Source organism: Bemisia tabaci, chromosome 1 (genome assembly GCF_918797505.1).
Source record: "Bemisia tabaci chromosome 1, PGI_BMITA_v3".
Taxonomy (NCBI): domain Eukaryota; kingdom Metazoa; phylum Arthropoda; class Insecta; order Hemiptera; family Aleyrodidae; genus Bemisia; species Bemisia tabaci.
In genome coordinates, this window is record NC_092793.1 from 10,181,409 (window position 1) to 10,204,655 (window position 23,247).

The window sequence follows — 23,247 nt, forward strand, 5'->3', positions numbered from 1 at the left end:
TTATGGTTGAAAAATTTATTTTTCTCGTAGATAACTACATTGTATACCTATGAGCCAAAAATATCTGCCTTATTGGCATGTGATTGAGGGGCGACTACCATTCAATCCTTTATAAGTATCTATATTCTTGGATTAATTTAAATTTGAAACACATCAGGAAAAAAGTTACCAAGAGAGATAAGAATAATTTTTGCTTACTAGATTGTATTAGAATGAAGAGGAAACTGTTGTAAGAAGTGCAATTGAGTAAGAATGTGCAAGTGGTGCAGAAATTTTGCACCCTTCATTGCTTCCGTGGTATGCAAGTGACCCGGGGAGAAGAATTCCGGCACTGCTTCCTTATCTTAAGCATCTAAATTTAGGACATAAATAAGTGGAAGTACACAGCAATGATTTAGGGTAGTTTTCACGCTTGCCACCCCATGCTGGATAAGTAATCCCACACTGAATTGCAAGTATTCAGTGGCTGACAAGAGAATTGATCTAACTAAAGAGAGAATTACAAATTCCCTGGGTTGCTGCCACGGGTTTACGCAAATGAAATTAAGTGACGTCATGACCATTTGAGGTGATTTAAACCTGGAATTCCTTACTGTTGGTTTACTGGCTTTAATCGCTGCAGGCTACAGGTGCTAATCCTTTCCAAGCCCGAGTTTAGTTGGCCATAGTCTATCTCAGGTTATGAAACCTAACGTCTAATTTCTTCCGTAAGCTGAGAATAATATATCCTAAACTCAAGCTGTGAGCAGGTTGACCTTTTTTTAATGCGAGTTTGAGCTATCCTCAGATCATCAAAGGTGCAAACCATTACTCAGCGATTGCAGAAGGAAGTCAACAGGCTCACTTTAGCTTGCGGCCTGAAGCAAACCTGCCAACAAAATTCGGGCCCAGATTTGCTGAGTTCAAGAAAACCCTACTTTTGAAGGACCAACTTTAAGGTTCTGCTCCTAAAAGAAGCAGAAGTCATTCATGAAAGGATTGTTCATGATGTCTAATGCACTTTCAAAATGCTTCAAACACATTCTCGTCCATGTGTACTTTTCTAAAATAGCAGAGAGGCTCATTCGAACCTTGATTATATATGATAGTTTAGAGCATGATTCAACTGCAGAGGGAAATTTTACATAAGTCTTTTGTGAACAATCCAATCCAATCCAATAACCTATAAGGATTGATTAGGAAAATTTGGTTTTAAAATATTTATTGATGCCAGATTGCACACCAGATGAGCGACAAACAGTAACTGATATCAGGTACTATTACTTATAAAGAACTAACTTCCTCATCTTCCCTTAATCCAACTTCTGACCAACATCTTGAGGCAAGATTAAAGGAAAACTATCGAAGACCTGTCCTGTGAGGTCTAAAGATGTTACTATTCCTATGATAAATTAATACCCATTCTACAGTCAAAATATTTCAATTACGGATGAAGTACCGTTTTGTTATCCAAGAAACAATACAGCCCACTGAACTAAAAGAAGAAATTTCGAGCATTTTGACTCAGGAACGGATCGACAGCATCTTTTCAAGCAGTAATGCGATGCTTCTTTGCTCAACTCAGTTTTATGTAGACAATTCAGTGGTTCATTTCTCCAAAGGCACAGAGAATATTACAGTCACTGAGTCCTATTTAACATGGATGTCACATGGGTGGTATTCTTTCTTGGACGATAAATTCATCAAAGAATTGGAAAGGAAGAAATATAAAGGGAAAAAAGAAGAATTGCCTGAATGGCTATTTGGAGTTTGCATGATAAGAAAAATTTATTTTTTTCTTTCAATTTCAATCAAATTTCAGTATCTTCGCTTAAACGAAAACACAAAACATAAAAAGACAGTAGAACTTACAGAAGTCTAGGATTTCGCCCTGCTGTCTATAAGAAACATGTATCACAATGTGAGTAAATTAAAACACTTTTCAGACATTCAAATTAGAGCAATCCTCGAATTCAAAACCTTGACTTAAAGAGGGAAAGAACCTGATTGCATATGTATTCCTGAATTATTCTTGCGTTCTAGCACAAAACAAATTTTCATAAGAATGTTGCCTAACACAATAATTTATAAATCACAGCATAAAATATTTTCCTTTCGTTACTAACATTCAAATTTACATCATGATAAGACAGAAACCCAAACTTTCATCAAATAACACCCTTTGGTGTGTCACTACATTAGTTTCCCATCAACAATTCTTTTGAGCATTTCTATCTTTATTAAGGCAAACTTTCAGCTCAGGAAAACGTAACTTCAAGACTTCGTAAAACTTAAAACCTTCTTGCAATCGTGGAATTTCATTCATATTAGGACAAGTCAAATTAAGACAAACTACAATTCATTTCTCTGTTCCTGACTATTCTTTCTTTTATTTACTACCTTGTAATATTGTCATATCAATGCCTTTGCCAAGTGCTCTCCAAACTCAAGGATTAAACACCAATTTATACAGTAACTTCATTCTGTGGATATCAGTGTTAAAATGTACCTTCCGGTTCGATGTACTGATCAATTGACTAGGCAAGTTGACAAAAATTACATAATGCAGGAGCTTTCATGCAGATTAAAAGTGGCTCCTACAAAATCCACGGGTAAATCAACTTATTCAACACTAGGCAAATTAAAATTAGGTCATATCAAAAAGACGGGCTTTCTTTGGGAAAAATTCAAATAAAAACGTTCTCATTCTGATTTCATTGAAAAAATTAAACGTGAAACTTCCGATCGACATCTTTTCCAAACAAGAGGAGAAAAAATACATTTGTACACATTTTGCCCGATATCTTATTTGAGAAATCTTTTTCCTTAGTATTACAAAACATGTATAAAAACAAAATTAGTTGAACCATTAGAATACTCTCATTGTACCCGACTCCTACCATAGAAACATGTACAATTCTTTATCCAGTCTAACTGATTCGTCTTTCTTGTACACAGCTCAAGCAAAACTTAAAAATGACATTTCATCCTATACATTGAAACAATAATATAAATCTATTAAAGATAAAGTACATAAAACCATTTGCATGTAACTTACATTTTGCATGGAGAAAATTAAAAAAATAATTCAATCATAACTCGACGAATTTGTTCAGATTCAAAAAAACATTCTTCTTTTGGTTGTCTTCACCTCGATAACTAATACTCTCTACGTTCAGACTTTCATTTTAAGTATGATCTGCTCCTAAAATTCAACTGAAACAGAAAAATTGCACAACATTATTAAATACACAATATGAGTGAGATTCCTCTTTAAAAAATTACTCTTAATACCTTCACATTAATCAATTTGATGGACAATTAAGTGATTCAATGGACTGCCAGAAAATCTTCCTTGAAATTTTTACTCCTTCTAACAGTCCAAAGGAAAAATTTCTCGATTTATCCGTGACATTTACTCGGTAGATTTAATCACACAAAAATAAACAGGTCATTAACAATGTTGAAACATTGCAAAGGACCTTCGCAAAGATTCAATCTGCCAACTTTCTCTATTAAATGAATCAATGTGTGATACATTAGGGTGCGGCTTATTTTCATCATGTTGCAAAATCGATGAGGTCCAGGTGGCAATCGATGCAATCTATGAAAATAATAGGCTGTGTAAAAGTTGAGCCAATTTGAAGCAATTTCAGCTAATGCTCAAAGGGATCAAAACTACGGGCAAAATTACATCGGTTTAAATGGGCGGAAAAACGCCTGATCTGCGCAAATGCGTTTTTTGGATCAAACCTGCGCTTGAATGAAAAAAACCTGACCAACTCTTAGAGAGGCATCTAGGGGCCTATTCGAAATAAGAACAAACACACTTTTGACCCATGAGAGGGAACAGGGGGATCACGGCGTAGCCAGTTTTGAGGCGCCGCGCCCGGAGCTAAGAATACTCTTCTGATCGAACTCAAAATAAGTATTCCGAAGTTGAAGAGGCAAATTTATCTCACAACTTGATGAAAAATAATGTATAATAGTTGTTTTAGCCCTTGAGAACTATACTTGGCCCTTTACAATGTTGCCTCACATACTATTTCTCGAGCCTGAACAAAATTGGTTTATATATTTTATCTTGCACTCGAGTGATCCCCCTACCCTCACCCATGGGTCAAAAGTGTGATTTTCTCGTTTCAAATGGGCCCCTACATGCCTCTCTAAGAGTTGGTCCAATTTTCTTCATTCAAGCGCAGTTTCGATCCAAAAAACGCATTTGCGTAGATCAGGCGTTTTTCCGCCCATTTAAACCAAAGTAATTTTGCCCGTAGTTTTGGTCCCTTTGAGCATCAGCTAAAAAAGCTTCAAAGTGGCTCAAATTTTATACAGCCTATTATTTTCATAGATAGTATTGATTGCCACCCAGACCTCGTCGATTTTCCTACATGACGAAAATAAGCCATACCCTAGTGATACACCTGTAGCAAAGGTTGGCAACAACCCTGCACGTACGCACAGGGGGAGGGAGCTGTATCACATTAGTACATTTTTTCCCCAGCAATATTATTTACTTGGTACACTAATATTAATCACAAATTAGTGACAAGCATAACAGACTCATTTTAGTCATGTTAGTAGAATTTTCCCCCCACTGAACTAAGTTACTTAGCGCACTAATTGATAAAAAGAAGTAATCTCCACACAGATTGACTTCTGGGGGTTTTTGTACCGTAAATCAACTGATAATTTTAGTAGAACACAAACGGTTTCGGAAGGAAATTTCTGTATACAGGTGAAATGAAAAAGCGAGTACTTACTCGCTGGCTGCGGTAGTGTTGGCAGTGGTGGGAGTGGGAGGTGGTGCTGTCGTTGCCGCTGCGGCGGTGGCGGCCGCTGGTCTTTTCTGTTCAGTACGGTTCTCCGAATTTAAAGCACCTCTATTGCTGTTCTGCGGTCTGTTGTTGTAATTTTGTTGCCTATGATATCCTCCTCGGTTATAATTGTTGTTGTAGCCAGCCCCAGGGTAGTATCCTCGGAAGTTTCCGCCCCTGAAATTGCCCCTCCAGGACCGCGTGACTCCGAAAGTCTCAGAGTTGAGTTTACGTTCCTGTCTCCAGTCTACTCGCTGGAGTCGCCTGGAAACAATGATAAATGATGAGTTGTCAAGTAATGATTAATACATGCAAAAAGAATTCGAAAAATTAAAACAGCTGGCTCCAATGGGAGAAAACTGTAAGATCATCATGCAGAACACTTAAATCATTTTTTTAATTATTTATTTAATTTAGAACAAAACTAAAGTCTATTAAAATTACTTCAGCGACTAATTCGGCAAATTTTTTGAGATCCTCGCCGAACAATAAGGATTCAATTAAATTAAACCAATTAGTGTCAAAATAAATTCCTGAAATAGGACAAGGCGTTTTGAAATCGCAAATTATCTTGTTGCATGTGCACTATTGACTGAGTCTTACACAACATCAAACCATTCTCAGCAATGTTCTGCATCAAATGATCACCTACATCTTGACCATCTCACATTCACGTTTAAAAAAACTGTCTTCACCTTTTTCAAAAGGATTGCGACTTTCCATGAAGAAAGGACCCCGGACACTCCTTATGGGAAAGTGTATGACGATCGATTTTAAATTTTTTTATTGCATTCCATTCCTCTCCAGATGCTGATTAAAAGTCATTATTACGCCAACTTTCTATGATGCACCATTTTTGCAGTATACGCCCTTCATTATTGAATTATTTGGCGATTAAGAGTCAAAAGAACAAGAAATTCGAGAACAGGCCTGGTGTAAAAAAGGAAAAACGTAGCACGTGTCTGCCTTCTTATCGGTTCCTGCTTACTCTGGGGCTATCTCCCTCCTGCTCTCAACCATTTGACGTTCACCGTTTTTCTCCAACTTTCCTGTTCTTATGCTCCTCACGAAACTGATTTGGATAGTAAAGCAAAAAGGCAAGCGGAATCCGAGATGAGACTGCCGCTCGGAGTTTCTCTGATTTTCTTGTTGACACACAGCCAACCGTTCATTCAAGGGCTGAAATGATGAATCTTTCTAACACTTTATGGCCAAATAATTGAATAACGACAGGCACATTGTGCAAAAACTGTGCATTGTTGAAAGTTTGCGCAAAGATGACTTAAGATCAGCATCTTGAGAGGAATTGGATGCAATAGAAAAATTAAAAATCGATTGTGGTGCACGGTCCTTTGTATTGTGGATTTCCCCCCTTTTGGTCGCACAAGATGGCATCTCAATTTCACAGGGAGCTCTCAGTTTTTCTTCCTCAATGTATCGAACAAATTGTTTCAAAATTCAGAGAAAAAAAAAAATTAGAAAGAAGTAGAGTAAGTATTTTTAGAAATTTAAAGCTGTTGGCAAAATCACTGACACTGTCTAGACAGCTCATGCTTGGAGCGCCATCAGTTCGTAGCTGCAAAAACCGTAGCTTAATGGTATTCAAGGGTCATTCTGAGGATTATGATTCATCCTAGATAATAATTTATGTTCATCGGACAATTCTTTGATACTCGGAAGTTTATTTAATACATACCCTTTACTTCGCTCAATGGCTTCACAGCTGATATTGTCGAAGAATGATTTAGCTTTGTTATAGAAAGCAGATTCTGCCTCTTCACTTTCTGTTTCGCCTTCACCAATTCCGGTTTCATTTCCACTATCATCTTTCTTGTCAGTCTCACCGTTAACTCTTACAGCAGCTGCTTCACCATCTGAGAGAAAAAGAGATCATTAGAAATAATAAGATCAAGACAAATGGGCAACATAAATGTTGGATGAATAGATTATATGATCCACGAACTTAATAAACACGCACTGTTGCTTCGTTGAGGCCGCAAGTGAATCATGTGCCCACAGGAGCCGAATGTCTGCACATGAGCACTTGGAAATAATCCCTGGTGCTCATACTATTAGCCAGTATGCTGCAACTACATACATCATGTGAAGTCATGCTAGTGAGCCACTAGACAGGGTGCCAACTACAGCATGCTGATACATGTTTCCTGATCCTAATTTCATATTGACCTCTACTTGTGCAACAATAATTACCGAAAGTAACCGCTTAATAACATATTTAATGGTTTTTGATGCTTAAAACCTCCCTCTCATAATAAAATAGTGGCTACGTGAGTCAAATCGTGCAAAACTTGTTACTGTTGCAGTCTCTGCAAAATTAAAATAAGACTATCTCAATCTAGGAACTTCAGCTCGGATGTTGCACACTGTTAATGATATGGACAACACAAAGCGGGGAAGGAACACTACTTGATTGAAAAGAATCGGATGTTGCGCACTGTTAGTGCTATGGACAACACAAAGCGGGGAAGGAACACTTTTTGATTGAAAAGACTGCTTAGGCTGTTGTAGTGCGCAATTTGATACAAGCAGACTAATGTTTATCTTAAGAGCAGAGAGAGTTCAAATTTCCCGTAACCAATATGAACTAAATATGTTGATAACTTAGTTAAGAGTTGATTTCTGTAATTTTCATTGTGCGAATCATGTTTTCCATAAAACTTAGGTTCAGAAACGAATCAAGATGCTCAAATTCCCATCTTGTCTAATATTCCCATTAACTTTATTCCTGTACAAGCTTGAGATTACTGAGCGATTCCCAAAATGAAAGCAATTTCATAAGGTACTGTAAAAATAATGAGAGCGTCAGTTCCCGCCTTTAATTAGTATGACCAGGTGAGCTGCATCATTACAGCCTTCACAGGTGCTGCTAAAACAAAACAGTTTTGTTGAATCTGCCAATCGAGGAAATACATACATTGGCATAGAATACATTTACACAGGGAAGAGAATTTTCACCTACCGATTTTAATTTTGCTTAATTGACTCCTTAGTTCTTCGAACTGAGAATTGGCTTGTTCGAAATCATATTCCTTATCGAATTTAATCTTGTTCCTGGGTTTTTGGTTAGGACCTAGAGGACCAGCAGGTCGGTTATTGTAAGCTTGCGGTCTTCCCCCTCGTCCGTTACCCCATTGCCTTACTCCTCCTCGTTGAACCCATCCTCGACCAGCATTTGGCATTCGGTTTAACATTTGTCCACCAGACTGAAAAAAAATCAGGAGCAGATTTGTCAGCATAGAAATCTTGGCAACAGAAAATAGGCTTCACAGAAAAATACAAATAGTGGGTTCGCAATCAGACTAAAGTGAAGTGTTCGCCATGCGGGCAGCGAAGAAATGGCAGTGGTTAGCTCTAAAAGAATGGAAATTCATACAGAAAAGAGAAAAAAAATTTAAATAATGCTCTTCCACAAAATAGCATCTAAAGTGGCCAAAACGCTTCGTTGGATTGGTTCTGTTTCAGTTTCGGTAAGATGATTAGACAAAGCTGACGATTTGGTTTCAAACTTTCTGACAAGACCGAGACAGGACCAACACAACTAAGTGTTTTATTTTGGGTGTTAGAATAGGGGAATATTCCTTCCTTTCAATGTCCTTGGACTTGCTAGCGAAGTCATTCTAAAAATTTACCCAAGGCTGAGCTATCGAACCGGCCACTACTGATGTTCAGAGGATTACTCAAGACAGTTGAGTTGAGAGGGACGATCAGACACGAATAATAGGAATAACGAATTTTATTGGGCGCTTAAGTCGTACAAAAGGGATTAGCTACCGAAACTGAAATGGAGGAAAAACCTCAATTCTTAAGATTTAAACTAATAATCAACACATTTAAGACCTCCTTAAATATTTTTATAGCTTTCCCTGGGGTCCAAGCACTTCTAAGGACTTTAAATACAAGGATATTTGACGACTTCTTAAGTTGTGCAAAACTTTCTTCAACTAGTAGATACTGGTGAAGATAGAAGGTAGATACTGGTGGGGTATCCAGCAGGAAGGAATAAAGCTACTTACATAATTATTTCTATCACGATAATCCCTGTAGTCACCACGGTCTCTATTATCCCTGAAGTCGCCTCGGTCTCTGTTTTCCCTGAAATTGTCACGATCCCTGTTGTCTCTATAGTCCCGATCTCGGAGCTCTCCCCTGTTGTAGTTATCCCTGTATCCTCCTCTGTTGAAGCCTTGGCTGTAAACAAAACACAATACGAATGAAAGATCGAAAATTCTCGGAAAGATCAGAGCATTTAGGATACATTTTAGCCACTTCACATCTTAGCATAGCAGAGGTATGCCAGTCACCTGGACTTTCATACAGCTGTGATACATAATATACATGACTGAAATTGACTGCAAAATCGGCTCTCTAAATATGTAAATAAAATTTCATGCTTCATGGCACCTTTCAAAACGAAAAGCATGAACTTGTGAAAGAATTAATTTGACTGAGTTTCCACACTTCATTTACCAATTCCCTGACTTTCTGTCATTTTTTTGTTTTACTGTGATCCAAAAATTTCCTCAGCTTTCCCATGATCTTTGAACTAAGCTTTGTATCTATTGCCAAACTTCCAATCTGCAGTACAAAGTCTAAAGTTTGTCATTGGTCAGTTGTACTGGACACAGAATCGTGTTTTGATACTTGATTCTTGTGGATAACCTGAAAATAATAAGATCCGTTCAAACTGCGACTTCCTACTTTCAGTATTAACTGAGATATCGCCCTTTGAAAAGACGAGTTTTTGACGTCATCCACCATGGTAGTGACACCCTTGGTTTCTTTGACTTTGCTTTCATCCGCGTTTCATGTTGAATTAACAGTGCTAATGTGCGTCACACCGACTGATGAAAACAAGGTGGAAGAAACCAAGGGTCTTACTACAGCGGTGGATGATGTCAAAAACCAGACTTTTTAATAGGCGATATCTCGGTGAATATTGAATGTAGAAAGCTGCAGTTTGAACAGATTTTAGTATTTTTAGCTAATATATAAGAATCTAGCCTTAAACACAATTTTGTGACCAGCGCAACTAACTCATTCTTGAAGTAATAAAAAAAATTTTAGACATTCATTATCATAAGGATCTGTTTCTTTCCAATGGCCAGTGATGAACATACTGCATGTGAGGGTAGTGAAAAAAAACTGAAATTTTACAAGCAATATGAACACATTGAGACAAATATAGAAGCCACTCACTTATCACGGTAGTGATGCTGATTCGACTGAGACTTGTTCAGACGATTTTGTTGATTACTTGCTTGAATGTTTTGGTCCAGACTGGGAGATTTGCGACTAGGAGCTCCAACTGCCGGGGTTGATGACCGGGATGAGCCTCCGATCAAATCTAGAACATTCAACACTAAACTGGACTTTGACGCTAAATTCATTTCGAAAAAAAGCACCTACATAAACCTCACTGTCATTTACTAAAAAAAAGGTAACCCACACAAGGAGTAAAGAGAAAAGAAATGAGAGAAATTTACTTCCTTGGGTTATCAGTTCTCATCAAATTCTGCTAAGTGTTTTCAATCATCTATATAATTTTGATTTTATTTTGGTAAATTTGAAAAGCTGAATATTTTATGATACAAGCAGTAAAAAATCTCCTTTCTCTCGCTGAGTCACATTTTCAAACTTTTGGATTCATCTTAGTTTGTGAATAAATAGTAACAGCAAATTGTGTATCTCAATTCATGACTTCAAAATTTCAACTTATCTGAAGGGATTTCTGTTTAAACTCAGGATTTAAATTATTCGTGCGATGAAAAATAATGCATCCAACTTTCTGTTGGTCACCAAACATGCAAAGGAAAGAAACAGGTTTTATAAGTGGAGCTGTTAACAACTTAAAATCAGCTGAAATTTTAAGGTCATGCCTTAGGTATCTGGGTTTGCTGACAACTCAAAAAAAAAAAATCTACATTCGTAACACGTCAGAATCAATTTTTCTCTCTTTGACATGCACAACATAGGACAAAAAATATTTTTCCAATGTCTTACTCTAAATACTCTAACCAAGCTTGAAGTTATTCCTGAGTCTATTTTTAACAAAAATGGCATCACAGCATTTCTAGAAGTATTTTACACAGGACTTTCAAACATTATGAAAATTCCATCTGATGAGGATATTACATTGCACTGAAAACCTACGAATAATGCTAGGATCTTAAAAGTGCGGTGTGTGATAAATAAGAGCTATGATTAAAAGTTCATCAAGCTAAGCAGAATATATGTAGGAACTAGACGCAGCAAACATAAGCGATGAGACTTCACGGAGTATGCATGCTACTGCACACTACGAATTCTGACAAGCAAGGATAAGGAGATACAACAGGATTGAACATCAAATTGTTTTCAGGAGAGCATTCAGTTACATTTACAAGGATGACTCGATTTCAAAAATGATTTTGATTGATGGAATGAGAATAAGGGACTAATAAATGCAATTGATACACACTAAGTTTTTCTTAAGGAATTAAAGCGTTTCAGGATGAAAATGATTTCATGAAGATTGACTTTATGGAAATTATGATTGGTGGATGGAAGAGAGGTGTACTTAGTGAGGAGAGGGGGAGGAAACGGGAAATCTTAAAAAAAAGAGACGAAGGATGCAAGCACTAACTACAAAAAAGCTTCGAGAAAATTCTCAAGGAATTGGGAGACGCACAAAAGCTTATTCTCTCAAATGCCTCTTGGAGAAATAATGAAGACTTGCATTATTTTTTAGCAGGGTTTCAAAGAAAATTGATACTACCGGTCTACTGGGATCTGAAGTGCAGCGGAAGCCAGCCAAAGTGCTTGAAGCGGGGCATGCTGTTGAGCAAGCCAGCAAGCGGGCAGGTTTAATCTAAATCAAGTACGTACCATTGTCGGTTGGATGAGGGGGTTGAGGTTGTTGTTGATGATGGTGGGCGGGAGGACCCGGAGGCCCGGGGGGATGGTGAGGGGGCCCTGGTTGGGGGGAACGTTCCAACTCACTTGTTTGGCTTTGAGCCTGACGAGGACCTAAATTCATACCCGAGGCCATTGGGTTGTAATTCTGGTAGACACCGTGCCCAGGCGCCTGGCCCATCATAGGGTGTGCTGAGAACCCAGAGTGCTGTTGGATCGCCGGGTAGTTGGGCTGCGACAGAGCCGGGGGAGCGGAGACCTGCTGAATAAAACGCACATTAACATTCTTGATGTGAACATAGGGACTTGCAAAAGCCGAGTTCCTTCATAATGTAAAAATTTAGTTACTGGTAAGAATTAAGGAACTTCGACGGAGAGTGAACAATGCCACTTCTACAACAGGATGGGCGAAATAAGCCCAGAGAGGGCTGGCTATGAAACTCTTAAAAAACTTATTGTGTTCAACTTAGATTTGGAAGTTCATTATAGTTGTGATCTCGGCAGATGCTACTTTCATCTGATTATAGCGAGAAATACGAGACACTCCTAGTGGATTACGAAAATCAAAAGCAATTACGCACTTATCAGCTCAATGTGATGGAAAATAAGTGACTTGTTTGAAAAAATATGATGGGATGGTAACCGCAAAATCGCGGGAAATACAGGAATTTTGCAGCGATCTCACGTAAAATTATATTAAACTACTTTAGAAATAATCTCTACATTGAAAATTTGAGCATTACTGCTATCTTCGGAAACTCGGGAGAATAGTGGATATGGACTCACTTGAACAATAGCAGGATCGTTGAGTGGCTGGGTGTTGAGAACTCGGATATCTTTGATGTCGGATCCTCTGAACAGGATGTAGTCGTAGATCTGAGGTTGGGCTGGAACGACACATCTTGTTTCACGGTCTTCAGTACCAAATGAGCGCACTGCAAAACAAGAGGGCAAAAGTTAGGCTAGATGCAGAGAGCCGTTAAACCACTTACAGTGACAACATTTCATCACTAAAAAATATAATAAGGTGTGATGTAAATGATGAACCATCATACATTCAGATGGAGAGTAAGTTTTTTTCCATCTCAAGTTAAACTAGGGTTTATACTGCGTACTCTTTCACAAGTTTCAAATTCTCTGAGTTTTCTTTGATCCATCCCGAAAGGGAGGAGCAAACTCACAATAAAGCTACCATAAAGTTAAGATTTTTACATACTTCTAAGTAAATGAAATGAGAAGGCTGTTTAGAGGAAGGTAAATTGTGCAATTGCCACATGGAATCGTCTTCGTTTTATCTATTACTTTACTTTTTTCTTCTTGTAAATTTCATTAATTACTCAAACCATCCCAGCTACGTGCGGTTGGCGGCGTGACACATTTCATTATCACAAGCGGGAAAAATTGAAGGCATTCAAGCTTTTTCAATGACTAGATCTGGATGCAAATATTCGTGTTCTCGGGATGTCCGTGTTGCATACATACAAAATTGCAGGCGCTCTGGTTTTCTAAGGCACTACGTTTGATGACTGCGGCTGTTCGTTTTGGATGATTTTCTACGTTAAATTATTAGTAGTGTTTACCATGATATTCTTAATATTCGGCTCAGTCGTGTGGCAACATGGCTGAAAAACCATGGCACCATGGCATGTGAAAAACTGGGCTAATTAAGGAAATGTAATCGGTAGTTCGCAGGATTCACAGACGTCACCATGAAGACATCGCCCACATCATTTCTGCAACTTACTGATTACATTTCCTTAATTTGCAGTTTAGCAACGCTGCCATGATGCTCCACGGCTGATACGAATGTTGAGGATATTATAGTAAGCACTGTTGATGATTTAATGTAGAAAACCATCGAGAACAAACAGCCGCAGTCATGAGTTGTGCCTAAAAAACCAGAGCGCCTGAAATTTTTTGTGTATGCAACACGGACATCCCCAGGGCACAAATAATTGCATCCGGATCTAGTCATTGAGAAAGCTTGAATGCCTTCAATTTTTCCCGTTTGTGATAATGTGTCTCGATGCCAACCGCACGAAGCTGGGATGGTATGAGTAATTAATGAAATTTACAAGAAGAAAAAAAGTAAAGAAATAGATAAAACGAAGACGATTCCATGTGGCAATTGCACAATTTACCTTCCTCTAAACAGCCTTCTCATTTCATTTACTTGGAAGTATGTAAAAAGCTTAACTTCATGGTAGCTTTATCGTGAGTTTGCTCCTCCCTTTCAGGATCGTTCAAAGAAAACTCAGAGAATTTAAAACTTGTGAAAGAGAACGCAATGGGGTTTCATGATAAAATGCTAGTTACAATGTTTGATATATTCTGCAGAACAAACTGAAAATTATGTTAGAAGATTGTTTCAGGATATACCCTAGGAAAGAAAAAGAAGTGTCGTCAACGACAGGTTCATAATGACCATGAACAGTCATCTGAGTTTATGAAGACTTTTCTATACCTCCAGCGGAAAGCAACTGATTCATACCCAAAAAGTATGAGCATACTTCAGTTTCATGGAGGCAATCACGACTTGGTGATCTCCTTGAGTAATCCATGTCTCATTTACATAAAACATTAAAGGTACAAGCTTTTGAGAGAAATCTAAGATGAAACATGTATCTTGAGATGTCAGCACATCTATGGGTAAAATTTCCTCTTAGATGCTTCCTAACAAGACAATTATTGCTATTCCCCAAAATTATTAAAATTTGGCACTTTCGAAGCTATTTGTAACATTGAAAGCGTGGCTTTGGGGTTTCATGATAAAATGCTCATTACCATGTTTGATATATTGTGCAGAATAAACTGAATTTTTTGTTAGAGGATTGAATAGAATCATCCACAAAAAATAAGAGTAAGATTCAACTTCATGGAGGCTATCAAGACATACTGATTCTTCAAGTCATCCATGTCTCATCGACATAAAACATTCAGAGCTAATGTTTAAAAGAGAGAATATAAGCTTCAACATGTATCTTGAGATGTCAGCACATCTATGGGTAAAATTTCCTCTTAGATGCTTCCTAACAAGACAATTATTGCTATTCCCCAAAATTATTAAAATTTGGCACTTTCCAAGCTATTCGTAAAATTGAAAGCGTGGCTTTGGGGTATCATGATAAAATGCTCATTTCAATATGTTTGACATGCTCTGCAGGATAAACGGAAATTTTCATCAAGAGAGTATTTCAGGATATGATATTGATACGAAAGAAAAAGAATGTTGTCAACGACAGGTTCATAATGATCATGAAAGGTCATCTGAGTTTATGAAGACTTTTCTATACCTCCAGCGGAAAGCAACTGAATCAGCCACGAAAATAAGTGCATAGTTCAGTTTTATGGAGGCTATCAAGACAATGTGATTTCTTTTAGGTATGCATACCTCATTAACATAAAACATTAAAGGTTCACGCTTTTGGGAAAAAATATAAGCTTCAACGTGTATCTTGAGATGTCAGCACATCTACAGGTAAAATTTCCTCTCAGATGCTTCCTAACAAGACAATTATTGCTTTTCCCCAAAAATTAGTAAAATTTGGCACTTTCCAAGCTATTTGTAACATTGAAAGCGTGGCTTCGGGGTTTCATGATAAAATGCTTATTCCAATATGTTTGACACGTTCTGCAGAATGAACTGAAATTCTCTCCAGAGGAGTGGTTCAGGATATATTGGTAGAAAAGAAAAGAATGTTGTCAACGACAGGTTCATAATGATCATGAAAGGTCATCTGAGTTTATGAAGACTTTTCTATACCTCCAGCGGAAAGCAACTGAATCATACCCAAAAAGTATGAGCATACTTCAGTTTCATGGAGGCAATCACGACTTGGTGATCTCCTTGAGTTATCCATGTCTCATTTACATAAAACATTAAAGGTACAAGCTTTTGAGAGAAAATCTAAGATGAAACATGTATCTTGAGATGTCAGCACATCTATGGGTAAAATTTCCTCTTAGATGCTTCCTAACAAGACAATTATTGCTGTTCCCCAAAATTATTAAAATTTGGCACTTTCGAAGTTATTTGTAACATTGAAAGCGTGGCTTTGGGGTATCATGATAAAATGATCATTTCAATATGTTTGACATGCTCTGCAGGACGAACTGGAATTGTCATCAATAGTGTTTCAGGATATAATATTGATACGAAAGAAAAGAATGTTGTCAACGACAGGTTCATAATGATCATGAAAGGTCATCTGAGTTTATGAAGACTTTTCTATACCTCCAGCGGAAAGCAACTGAATCATCCACAAAAATGTGTGCATACTTCAGTCTTATGGAGGCTATCAAGTCATACTGATTTTTTTGAGTCATGCTAGTCTTAATTACAAGGAATAATATAGGTTCAAGCCTTTAGGGCTTTCTTTTCGAAATCAACAAAACTTAAAGACATGTATCTTGAGATGTCAGCACATCTACAGGTAAAGTTACTTTTTTAGATGCTTCCTTACAAGACAGTGATTGTTTTTCCCCAAAGTTATTGGAATTTGGCACTTTCAAAGCTATTTACAACATTGAAAGCGTGGCTATGGGGTCCTGTGAATGAAAATCCTTTTTTTCATCTGAAGTACAAACTGTAGTGTTTTTTCGTTACTTAAATTGTTCGGAGTGTTGTACCTTGGAATGTCAGCACATCTTCCCATAAAATAACTTATTAGATGCTTCCTCACAACACAATAATTATATTGCATAATCGCTTCGAGTTATTCATGTCTCATTTAAATAAATCATTACAGGTTCAGGCTTTTGAGAAAAAATCTAAGCTGAAACACGTATCTTGAGATGTCAGCACATCTACCGGTAAAATTTCCTCTTGGATGCTTCCTAACAAACCAATTATTGCTCTTTTTTTTTATTGTGTAACCGGGAGAAAAAAGTAGCAAATCTTCTCGAAGATATGACAACTTAACCATCTTAGTCCTCCGGACTTGGGGCTAACCAGGATCCAGAGGATTTTGATTTCCGCCCCGGGCGTCTCGGTATTGACCAGTAGGAGTAGCTCCCTGGCATCCTCCAGGACTCCAGCCAACACCTCGATTCCCGATTCCCGTACCCAGGCTGGGGCCGGCCCCAGACTGGGCCCGGTAGTCGGCCGAGTGGTCATCTAGGCGGTTAAGCTATCATATGTCGGTTTAGCTAAAAATTATTGCTATTCCCCAAAATTAGTAAAATTTGGCACTTTCAGAGCTATTTGTAACATTGAAAGCGTAGCCTTGGGGTTTCATGATAAAATGCTAATTACAATGTTTGATATATTCTGCAGAACAAACTGAAAATTTTGTTAGAAGATTGTTTCAGGATATACCCTAGGAAGGAAAAAGAAGTGTTGTCAACGACAGGTTCATAATGACCATGAACAGTCATCTGAGTTTATGAAGACTTTTCTATACCTCCAGCGGAAAGCAACTGAATCATGCACAAAATAAGAGCAAGCTTCAGTTTCATGGAGACTATAAAGACAAACTTAGCACAAACTTCGAGAAATCTGGTTACAGTTGAGCAGGAGTGACTTTGTTGAGAGAGTACAACCAACTTACATTCCTCTTACTCAACTGGAGGGAAACCAGAGATGAGAATCTACCCCTGTGGGGTTTTAATGATGTACCACAGGATGTAGGAGCAAATATGATGATCATGAAGCACGATGTCAAGATGCTTAGATGAAAGATAAAAATTAATGAAAAATGATGTCTCCACATGACAGGAAAAATTGGACATGGAGTTAGTGAACAACATCTTTTGGGGCCTTTCAAATATTACATTCAGATTGGGGTTTTAATCATAGACTTTTCACTGAATGTGTCTTGGTGCTCGATTTAAACAATGATAATTCTAGAGATAGACTGCGCCCTGATATCGAACCCGATCTACATGGAGCTATCTTGCTCAGGAAAAACATATTTGGCCCATCGTTTCCATCAGATAGAGTAACATCTTCTAACCTAGGGCTCTTTACAATATTGAAAGACTGTCAATTTCTGAATAACCTTGAATCAACACCATTCAAAAAATTGATACATACATTCCTACAGCACTGGGGATAAGAGTTAGTCCTGTTCATTGAATTAGAGAATCGTCTGAACATGTGATGAACAATTTCCTTTAAAAAAGGGAAGGTTCATGGAAAGATGCAGTTACTTCAGGAGGAAACCATACTTAAGTATGTACAAGTACAAATCCGGCTAAGAAACAGAAAGAAACTTCTCACAACAGAAATTCAGCAAAATCTTGAGGGACACGGGCAGCTGCAAGGCTTTAGAATTGGGAGAAGTGTCAACAAATAAAAAAGTTAGCAACCTGATGCAGGACTGGATAGGTGTAGGGTTCTTGATAGCTCTCATGAAACTAACTTGAAAGTTGGAATTCCCTTGCAGTAGAGTTGTTCCAAAAGTATTCCCGGCTAAAACTCATTTCTGGGGAATTTCGAAACAATCATTCCATTTCGACACATTTACGCACTGAGCCCTGAATTACTTCACACCCATGAAGAGGAGAAGGAACCAAGACTTGAACTTCTATGAAGAACAAAGCTACACTGAAGAGTAAGGTAGATGGATCAGCAAAGATGAGTCACATGAAAATACATGAACTGAAAAACGGCAACTTGATATACATGGCACTATCTCCTCAACAGGCAAGTCTACAGGGTACCGCTCCAATTCCTGACTCGGATTTCCGAACAGCAGAAAAATCATCAGGATTGGGAAAATCCTATCACAGTAACAATGCATGATATGGTAAAATAGGACAATGAGCTGGTTAAAAGTTGCAAAAGAGCAGTATGACCCTGGAAAGGAGTTTTTCAAGAACCACTTGCAGAAAAATGAAGGAAGGGTTACTAATATGTACTTAGCGGAGGAAGTAACCTTTTACTAGAGTTGGCACACGACATAACCCGGAACACCTCTTTAGTGCAGCAATAGTGCAACTAGAAATGCACCATTTAAATACTCAAGCGTCTGCACTGCTGGAAGTGTTAAACTAGAGCTCATACGTACAGTACCCAACTCGCTCGTATAACGAGCAAAACAGCCGTCAAACAGAATAGCGAGCCCTTAATTAAGAGCAACGATGGATGATGAATATGAATACGGAACTTCAGCTACGATCATCCTGAGCGTGCAAATAGAGATACAAGAACCTATGAATCGTGATCTCATGATCAACATGCAAATGCATCACAAAGAATAGGCTCACCAGTAAAGGCCTAACCATGTTTATCAGAGAAATTGAGTTCATCGACTCAAAGAACCTCTTCAAACAGGAAGAATTACTTACAGGGTGATGTGAGGGAGGACGAGTAATGATACAGAAACTGCGCATAAAGCAGAGATCTCAGAAAACTTGAAACCGGCGAATAAGTTCTACTTCTTATGACAAAAGAAACACGAAATCCCAGCCAGGAGATGGGACTGGGAGGAAAGTGGGTCCATGACTGTGTTTGTCTCCGGACTTACATCAGAATAGTGCGGAAACTTAAGAAGTGAGAAAAAGTAATGGGAAAGGCAATTACTGGACGGTGGAGAAATAATCAACTGAGAGGGAGAAATGAAGGGTTTCAGGCATTAAAGTAGGTGAAATCGGGGCTTACCTTCCGAGAGGGCTATGGTGCATTCCGTCGCGTCCACTGTAAACAATTTCCCTTCATAACGAATATCAGCTTTGGAGATCAAGCTGATCTTGCTCCCTAACTCCGGCATGCCACCGCTCATGGTGAAATTTTGAGGAAAACACTAGGATGTCGAAGATGTAGACGGATTCACATCACAAATTCAAATGGACGCACAACGAGCTCCGCACAATAAACTACAATGGCGGTGTAGGCATCTTCGACAACGACGAATTCTGCCGGCGCGTTCCGATATTCCGGTTCACATTCCTTCGATCCGGTTCGCTTCGTGCCGAGGATCAGTTCGTTTTCTGTCGGTCCTTCTTGCGCCCGCCAAATTTGAATTTGCGCTCTTTTGAAAGAGGCCCGCACCCGCCCGCTCCCGCCATCAAAGCGAGGGCGTCCGCCTAGATGGGATGTAGGCATCATTCGGTTTATTTCACGGTAAAGCCGAAAATGTTTCAAATAACTCCTTGCATGACGCACCGGTTTCATGTGCCCGTTTCAACGAATCAGGTGAGGGGGAGGGGATCAGCTCCTGTTCTTTCGTGCTAAGGAAAAACGCCGTAAGAGCATTTAGACGTTGCCAAGTTTCCTTCGATAAAAACTGAATTTACTGGGAAAGTGTGAATATTTTTTTTCCCAAAATTTTCGGAAAATTCTGTACGCAATTTAATTTAAAATATCTGAATATTTTAAGGGAAAATATGCATGAATGTTTTCAAAAATACATGTTTTATCGGGGAAAATTTGGCAACTTTCGAATGTTCATACGGCGTTCTTCCTCAGCACAGCAGGTGCATTGCCTTGTGGAGATTTAAAATGGTTTATGACCCTCGGGTTCATTTTCCACCTGGACGATGAAACTTGGCAATTGCGGTGTTATAAGTTCTTAGATCCACAAGACTTGTTTTATACACCTAGTCCCAAGTTGGGTCTAATTGATCCGTATCTAAATTCATTGATTTTGGTCGTTCTTAAAGTATGATCAATGTTGTTGCGATGTTTTTGAGAGCGAGAATTACATTGTTTGAAATTTTCACTTTTCTGATGACATACTATGTCGCTTTCTACCCCTCGCCCTCCTCTTTCGCCGTATGTAATTCTCCCACAGGAAATAGTCGGGTCAATTAGACCCGGTTTGGCATTTTCAAGGAGAAGTCGTCAAAATGAAAATTCCCTGACACTACAAAACTCTCGCTAAAATATCAATTTTCAACGTTCGCCATTCAGAGCGCTTGAGGGACCTCTAAACGTGTTTTTTTCTCCCACTTATTTTTAAAAGTATACTTCTTTGAAAATTTTAGAAGAATTCTACAGTACCCCAGCGTGTTTCTGAAAATCTATTCACCTCTTGCGAAATTTTTAGGGTAAATTTTTCACTTTCCTTACGAAACAAGGGTTGCATGTGAATTCGTAGTGGTTTTTCACGGGTAACACGGGCCCCCTCCGGGGCCCGGGCTCCGGTACCAGGGACCCAGTATCCCCGCCTTGTGCCGGGCCTGCCTTTATGCACGCTGGGCTTGTCGCTTTCCTTTGACATTTTTGCAGTGGTACATTCACCACTTTTACCACTTCTTTCACACACATAAATAAAGTGCGCTACAGCTAGAATTGTGTATAGCGAATGGGTAATTTTTATAGGAGGATTATAATAAACAAGTGGTTAGAAATGAAAACAAAATACTATGAACTATGCAAAACGATAATTCGGGTATCGGAACTTGGCTGTTTTGAAAACGCCTTCAAATGCGGCGTGATACCTCACGCATTCCGGAGAGTTCAAATAGTTGTATCATTGCGCTTTAGAAATGCGACGGAAGATTACCATTGATATAGCCTTCATGCACGCTGGCCTTTTCGATTTCCGTTAACATTTTTGCAGCCATGAATGCGCTTAAAAGCGCTTCAGCTAGAATTGTATATACCGAATGGGTAATTTTTATAGGAGGATTATAAATAAACAAGGGGTTAGAAATGAAAACAAAAGAATATGAACTATGCAAAACGATAATTTGGGTATCGGAACTTGGCTGTTTTGAAAACGCCTTCAAATGCGCCGTGATACATAACGCATTCCGAAGAGTTCAAATAGTTGTATCATTGCGCCGTAAGAATGTGACGGAAGATTTAAATGGAAATAGCCCCCATGCACGCTGTGCTTGTCGATTTCCTTTGACATTTTTGCAGTGGTGAATGCATAGCTGAAGTGCGCTCCAGCTAGAATTGTACATAGCAAATGGGTAATTTTTATAGGAGGATTATAAATAAATAAGTGGTTAGAAATGAAAACAAAAGAATATGAACTATGCAAAACGATCATCCGGGTATCGGAACTTTCGCATTCCGGAGAGTCCAAATAGTTGTATCATTGCGCCGTAAGAATGTGACGGAAGATTTAAATGGAAATAGCCTTCATAATGAGTTTTTCCATCTTCTCTTCTATACAAGAAAACTTTCCGCTGTTATTTTTGAGCTTATACCTTAGAAAAATTTCATACCCAGATGCCAATTTTTAAGACAAGACTTGAAAATTTTCTTTGAAAATTATTCTACTTGGAACATCCTCAAGTTTCTCCTCTGGGACAGAATGAGAAGGATTCCATTACTTTCAAGTAGCATATCCACTCAGTAGTAGCAACGAAGTAGTTTTGCAACGAAAATATCGAACGAAGAATTTGCACCCAAAAATTTTATTGCTTCATCTGAGAGTGCCTATGAGCTGAGTTCGCAGTATTTTTCGTAATTTTTTTCTGACATGGGAAATTGGAGACAAATTGATTTAAAAGTGAAAAAATGTGCCGCCTCATGACGTAATTTGGCAACATTTTCCATTTAAATACATGTATTTCAGCAAATTGGATTATTTTGTCATATTTTCTCTAATAATTGTCCAATTGTGAAACCAAGGATATCCTCATGCTCAGTTTTTTTAGTAGTATCATTTTAAAGATGATATTCACAAAATTTAAGACACCTGCAAATTCTTTACAGTAAAGTGGAAATTTGTTGCAATAGAATGGCATACATATTTTTATCAGTGAATTGCAAAATCATTGAATCAGTTGGTCAATGAATTGCTAATTTCAAGTAGCATGTGCAGATCAAACGGAATAAGATGGGTTTTCATTGCGAGGAAAGGTCGCAACTCATTTCAATATTATTACAATCAACTTCAGCAAGAGGAACCCCTTCAGTTAGTAGATAGGCAAAACACACAACCCTCCAAATGCAGTGGCAGGAATAATTGTTCCTTATACTTCATATCATTGAGGGCAAGTTTTGCTAATCAGGAAGTGCTTCCGCCATGTCAAGTCAGACCAGCTGATACTAATACTTCTTGGTTAGATGGATATATTTCAGTTTTCATTCTGTTCTGTGCTGTAGTAAATAGACTATTTATTCCATGGTACTGTCGACAGCAACGGTCGACAGGTGATGATGATGAGCATATCATAATAATAATCAAATTATTTCTTAGCGAATTTTAATGTTGTCATTTATTAACTCAACACACGCCAGCTCACGCCACAAGGCTCCATTTAAATCAGAACTCCAAGCCCCTCAAACCAACTTGACAAACACTGTAGCCTCTTTAAGAAATTTGTGCACGAGCATTAAAATATATTTTCCGTTTGGTTATTATTTTAGGGTAAAAACATGAGAAATAGACAAATAAAAAGGCGTCATTCCTGTATCCCTTGACCCTTTGGTTTCATGCCAATATTTACTCGTAAGGAAGTATGCACTTTATGTAAAAGTAAAATAAGCTGCAGTGACTTTGTTGCTGCTTTTAGTAACATCTCTAATAGATGTTTTTCTTCTTAATTGGAGATCATTAAGTGGGTTGTTACTGGTAATTTTTGAACCAAAATACAAATTGACATAGATACCTAATCGGAATGACCGACGACAGTG

The 23,247-nt window shown here is 38.2% G+C and overlaps 1 protein-coding gene across 9 annotated transcripts; it reads right to left on the minus strand.

Moving 5' to 3' along the window:
* Positions 1-1,741: 1,741 nt before the first annotated feature.
* tral (LSM14 family protein trailer hitch) lies at positions 1,742-19,567 on the minus strand. 9 transcript variants are annotated; one of them, XM_019053634.2, is made up of 9 exons: positions 19,312-19,567; positions 12,495-12,643; positions 11,835-11,967; positions 10,014-10,161; positions 8,831-9,005; positions 7,777-8,020; positions 6,493-6,670; positions 4,743-5,060; positions 1,742-3,195 (listed from the first exon to the last, which is right to left on the minus strand). In XM_019053634.2, the coding sequence occupies exons 1-9, from the start codon at positions 19,430-19,432 to the stop codon at positions 3,192-3,194; spliced, it is 1,470 nt and encodes a 489-aa protein (XP_018909179.1). In that variant the 5' UTR covers positions 19,433-19,567; the 3' UTR covers positions 1,742-3,191. The 9 variants fall into 9 exon arrangements, with proteins under 9 accessions (XP_018909179.1, XP_018909157.1, XP_018909141.1 ...); XM_019053612.2 differs by having other exon boundaries at positions 11,796-11,967; XM_019053596.2 differs by having other exon boundaries at positions 10,014-10,176; positions 11,796-11,967.
* Between the last annotated feature and the right edge of the window lie 3,680 nt (positions 19,568-23,247).

What these genes read in the sequence shown, in the direction of transcription:
- tral (XM_019053574.2), bottom strand. Translation starts at nt 19,432, where the DNA reads ATGAGCGGTGGCATGCCGGAGTTAGGGAGCAAGATCAGCTTGATCTCC. An exon ending in CACCATAGCCCTCTCGGAAG is followed by an intron (nt 12,644 to 19,311) that starts GTAAGCCCCGAT and finishes CTTGTTTTGCAG; the next exon opens with TGCGCTCATTTGGTACTGAA. An exon ending in ACGATCCTGCTATTGTTCAA is followed by an intron (nt 11,971 to 12,494) that starts GTGAGTCCATAT and finishes CGTTTTATTCAG; the next exon opens with CAGGTCTCCGCTCCCCCGGC.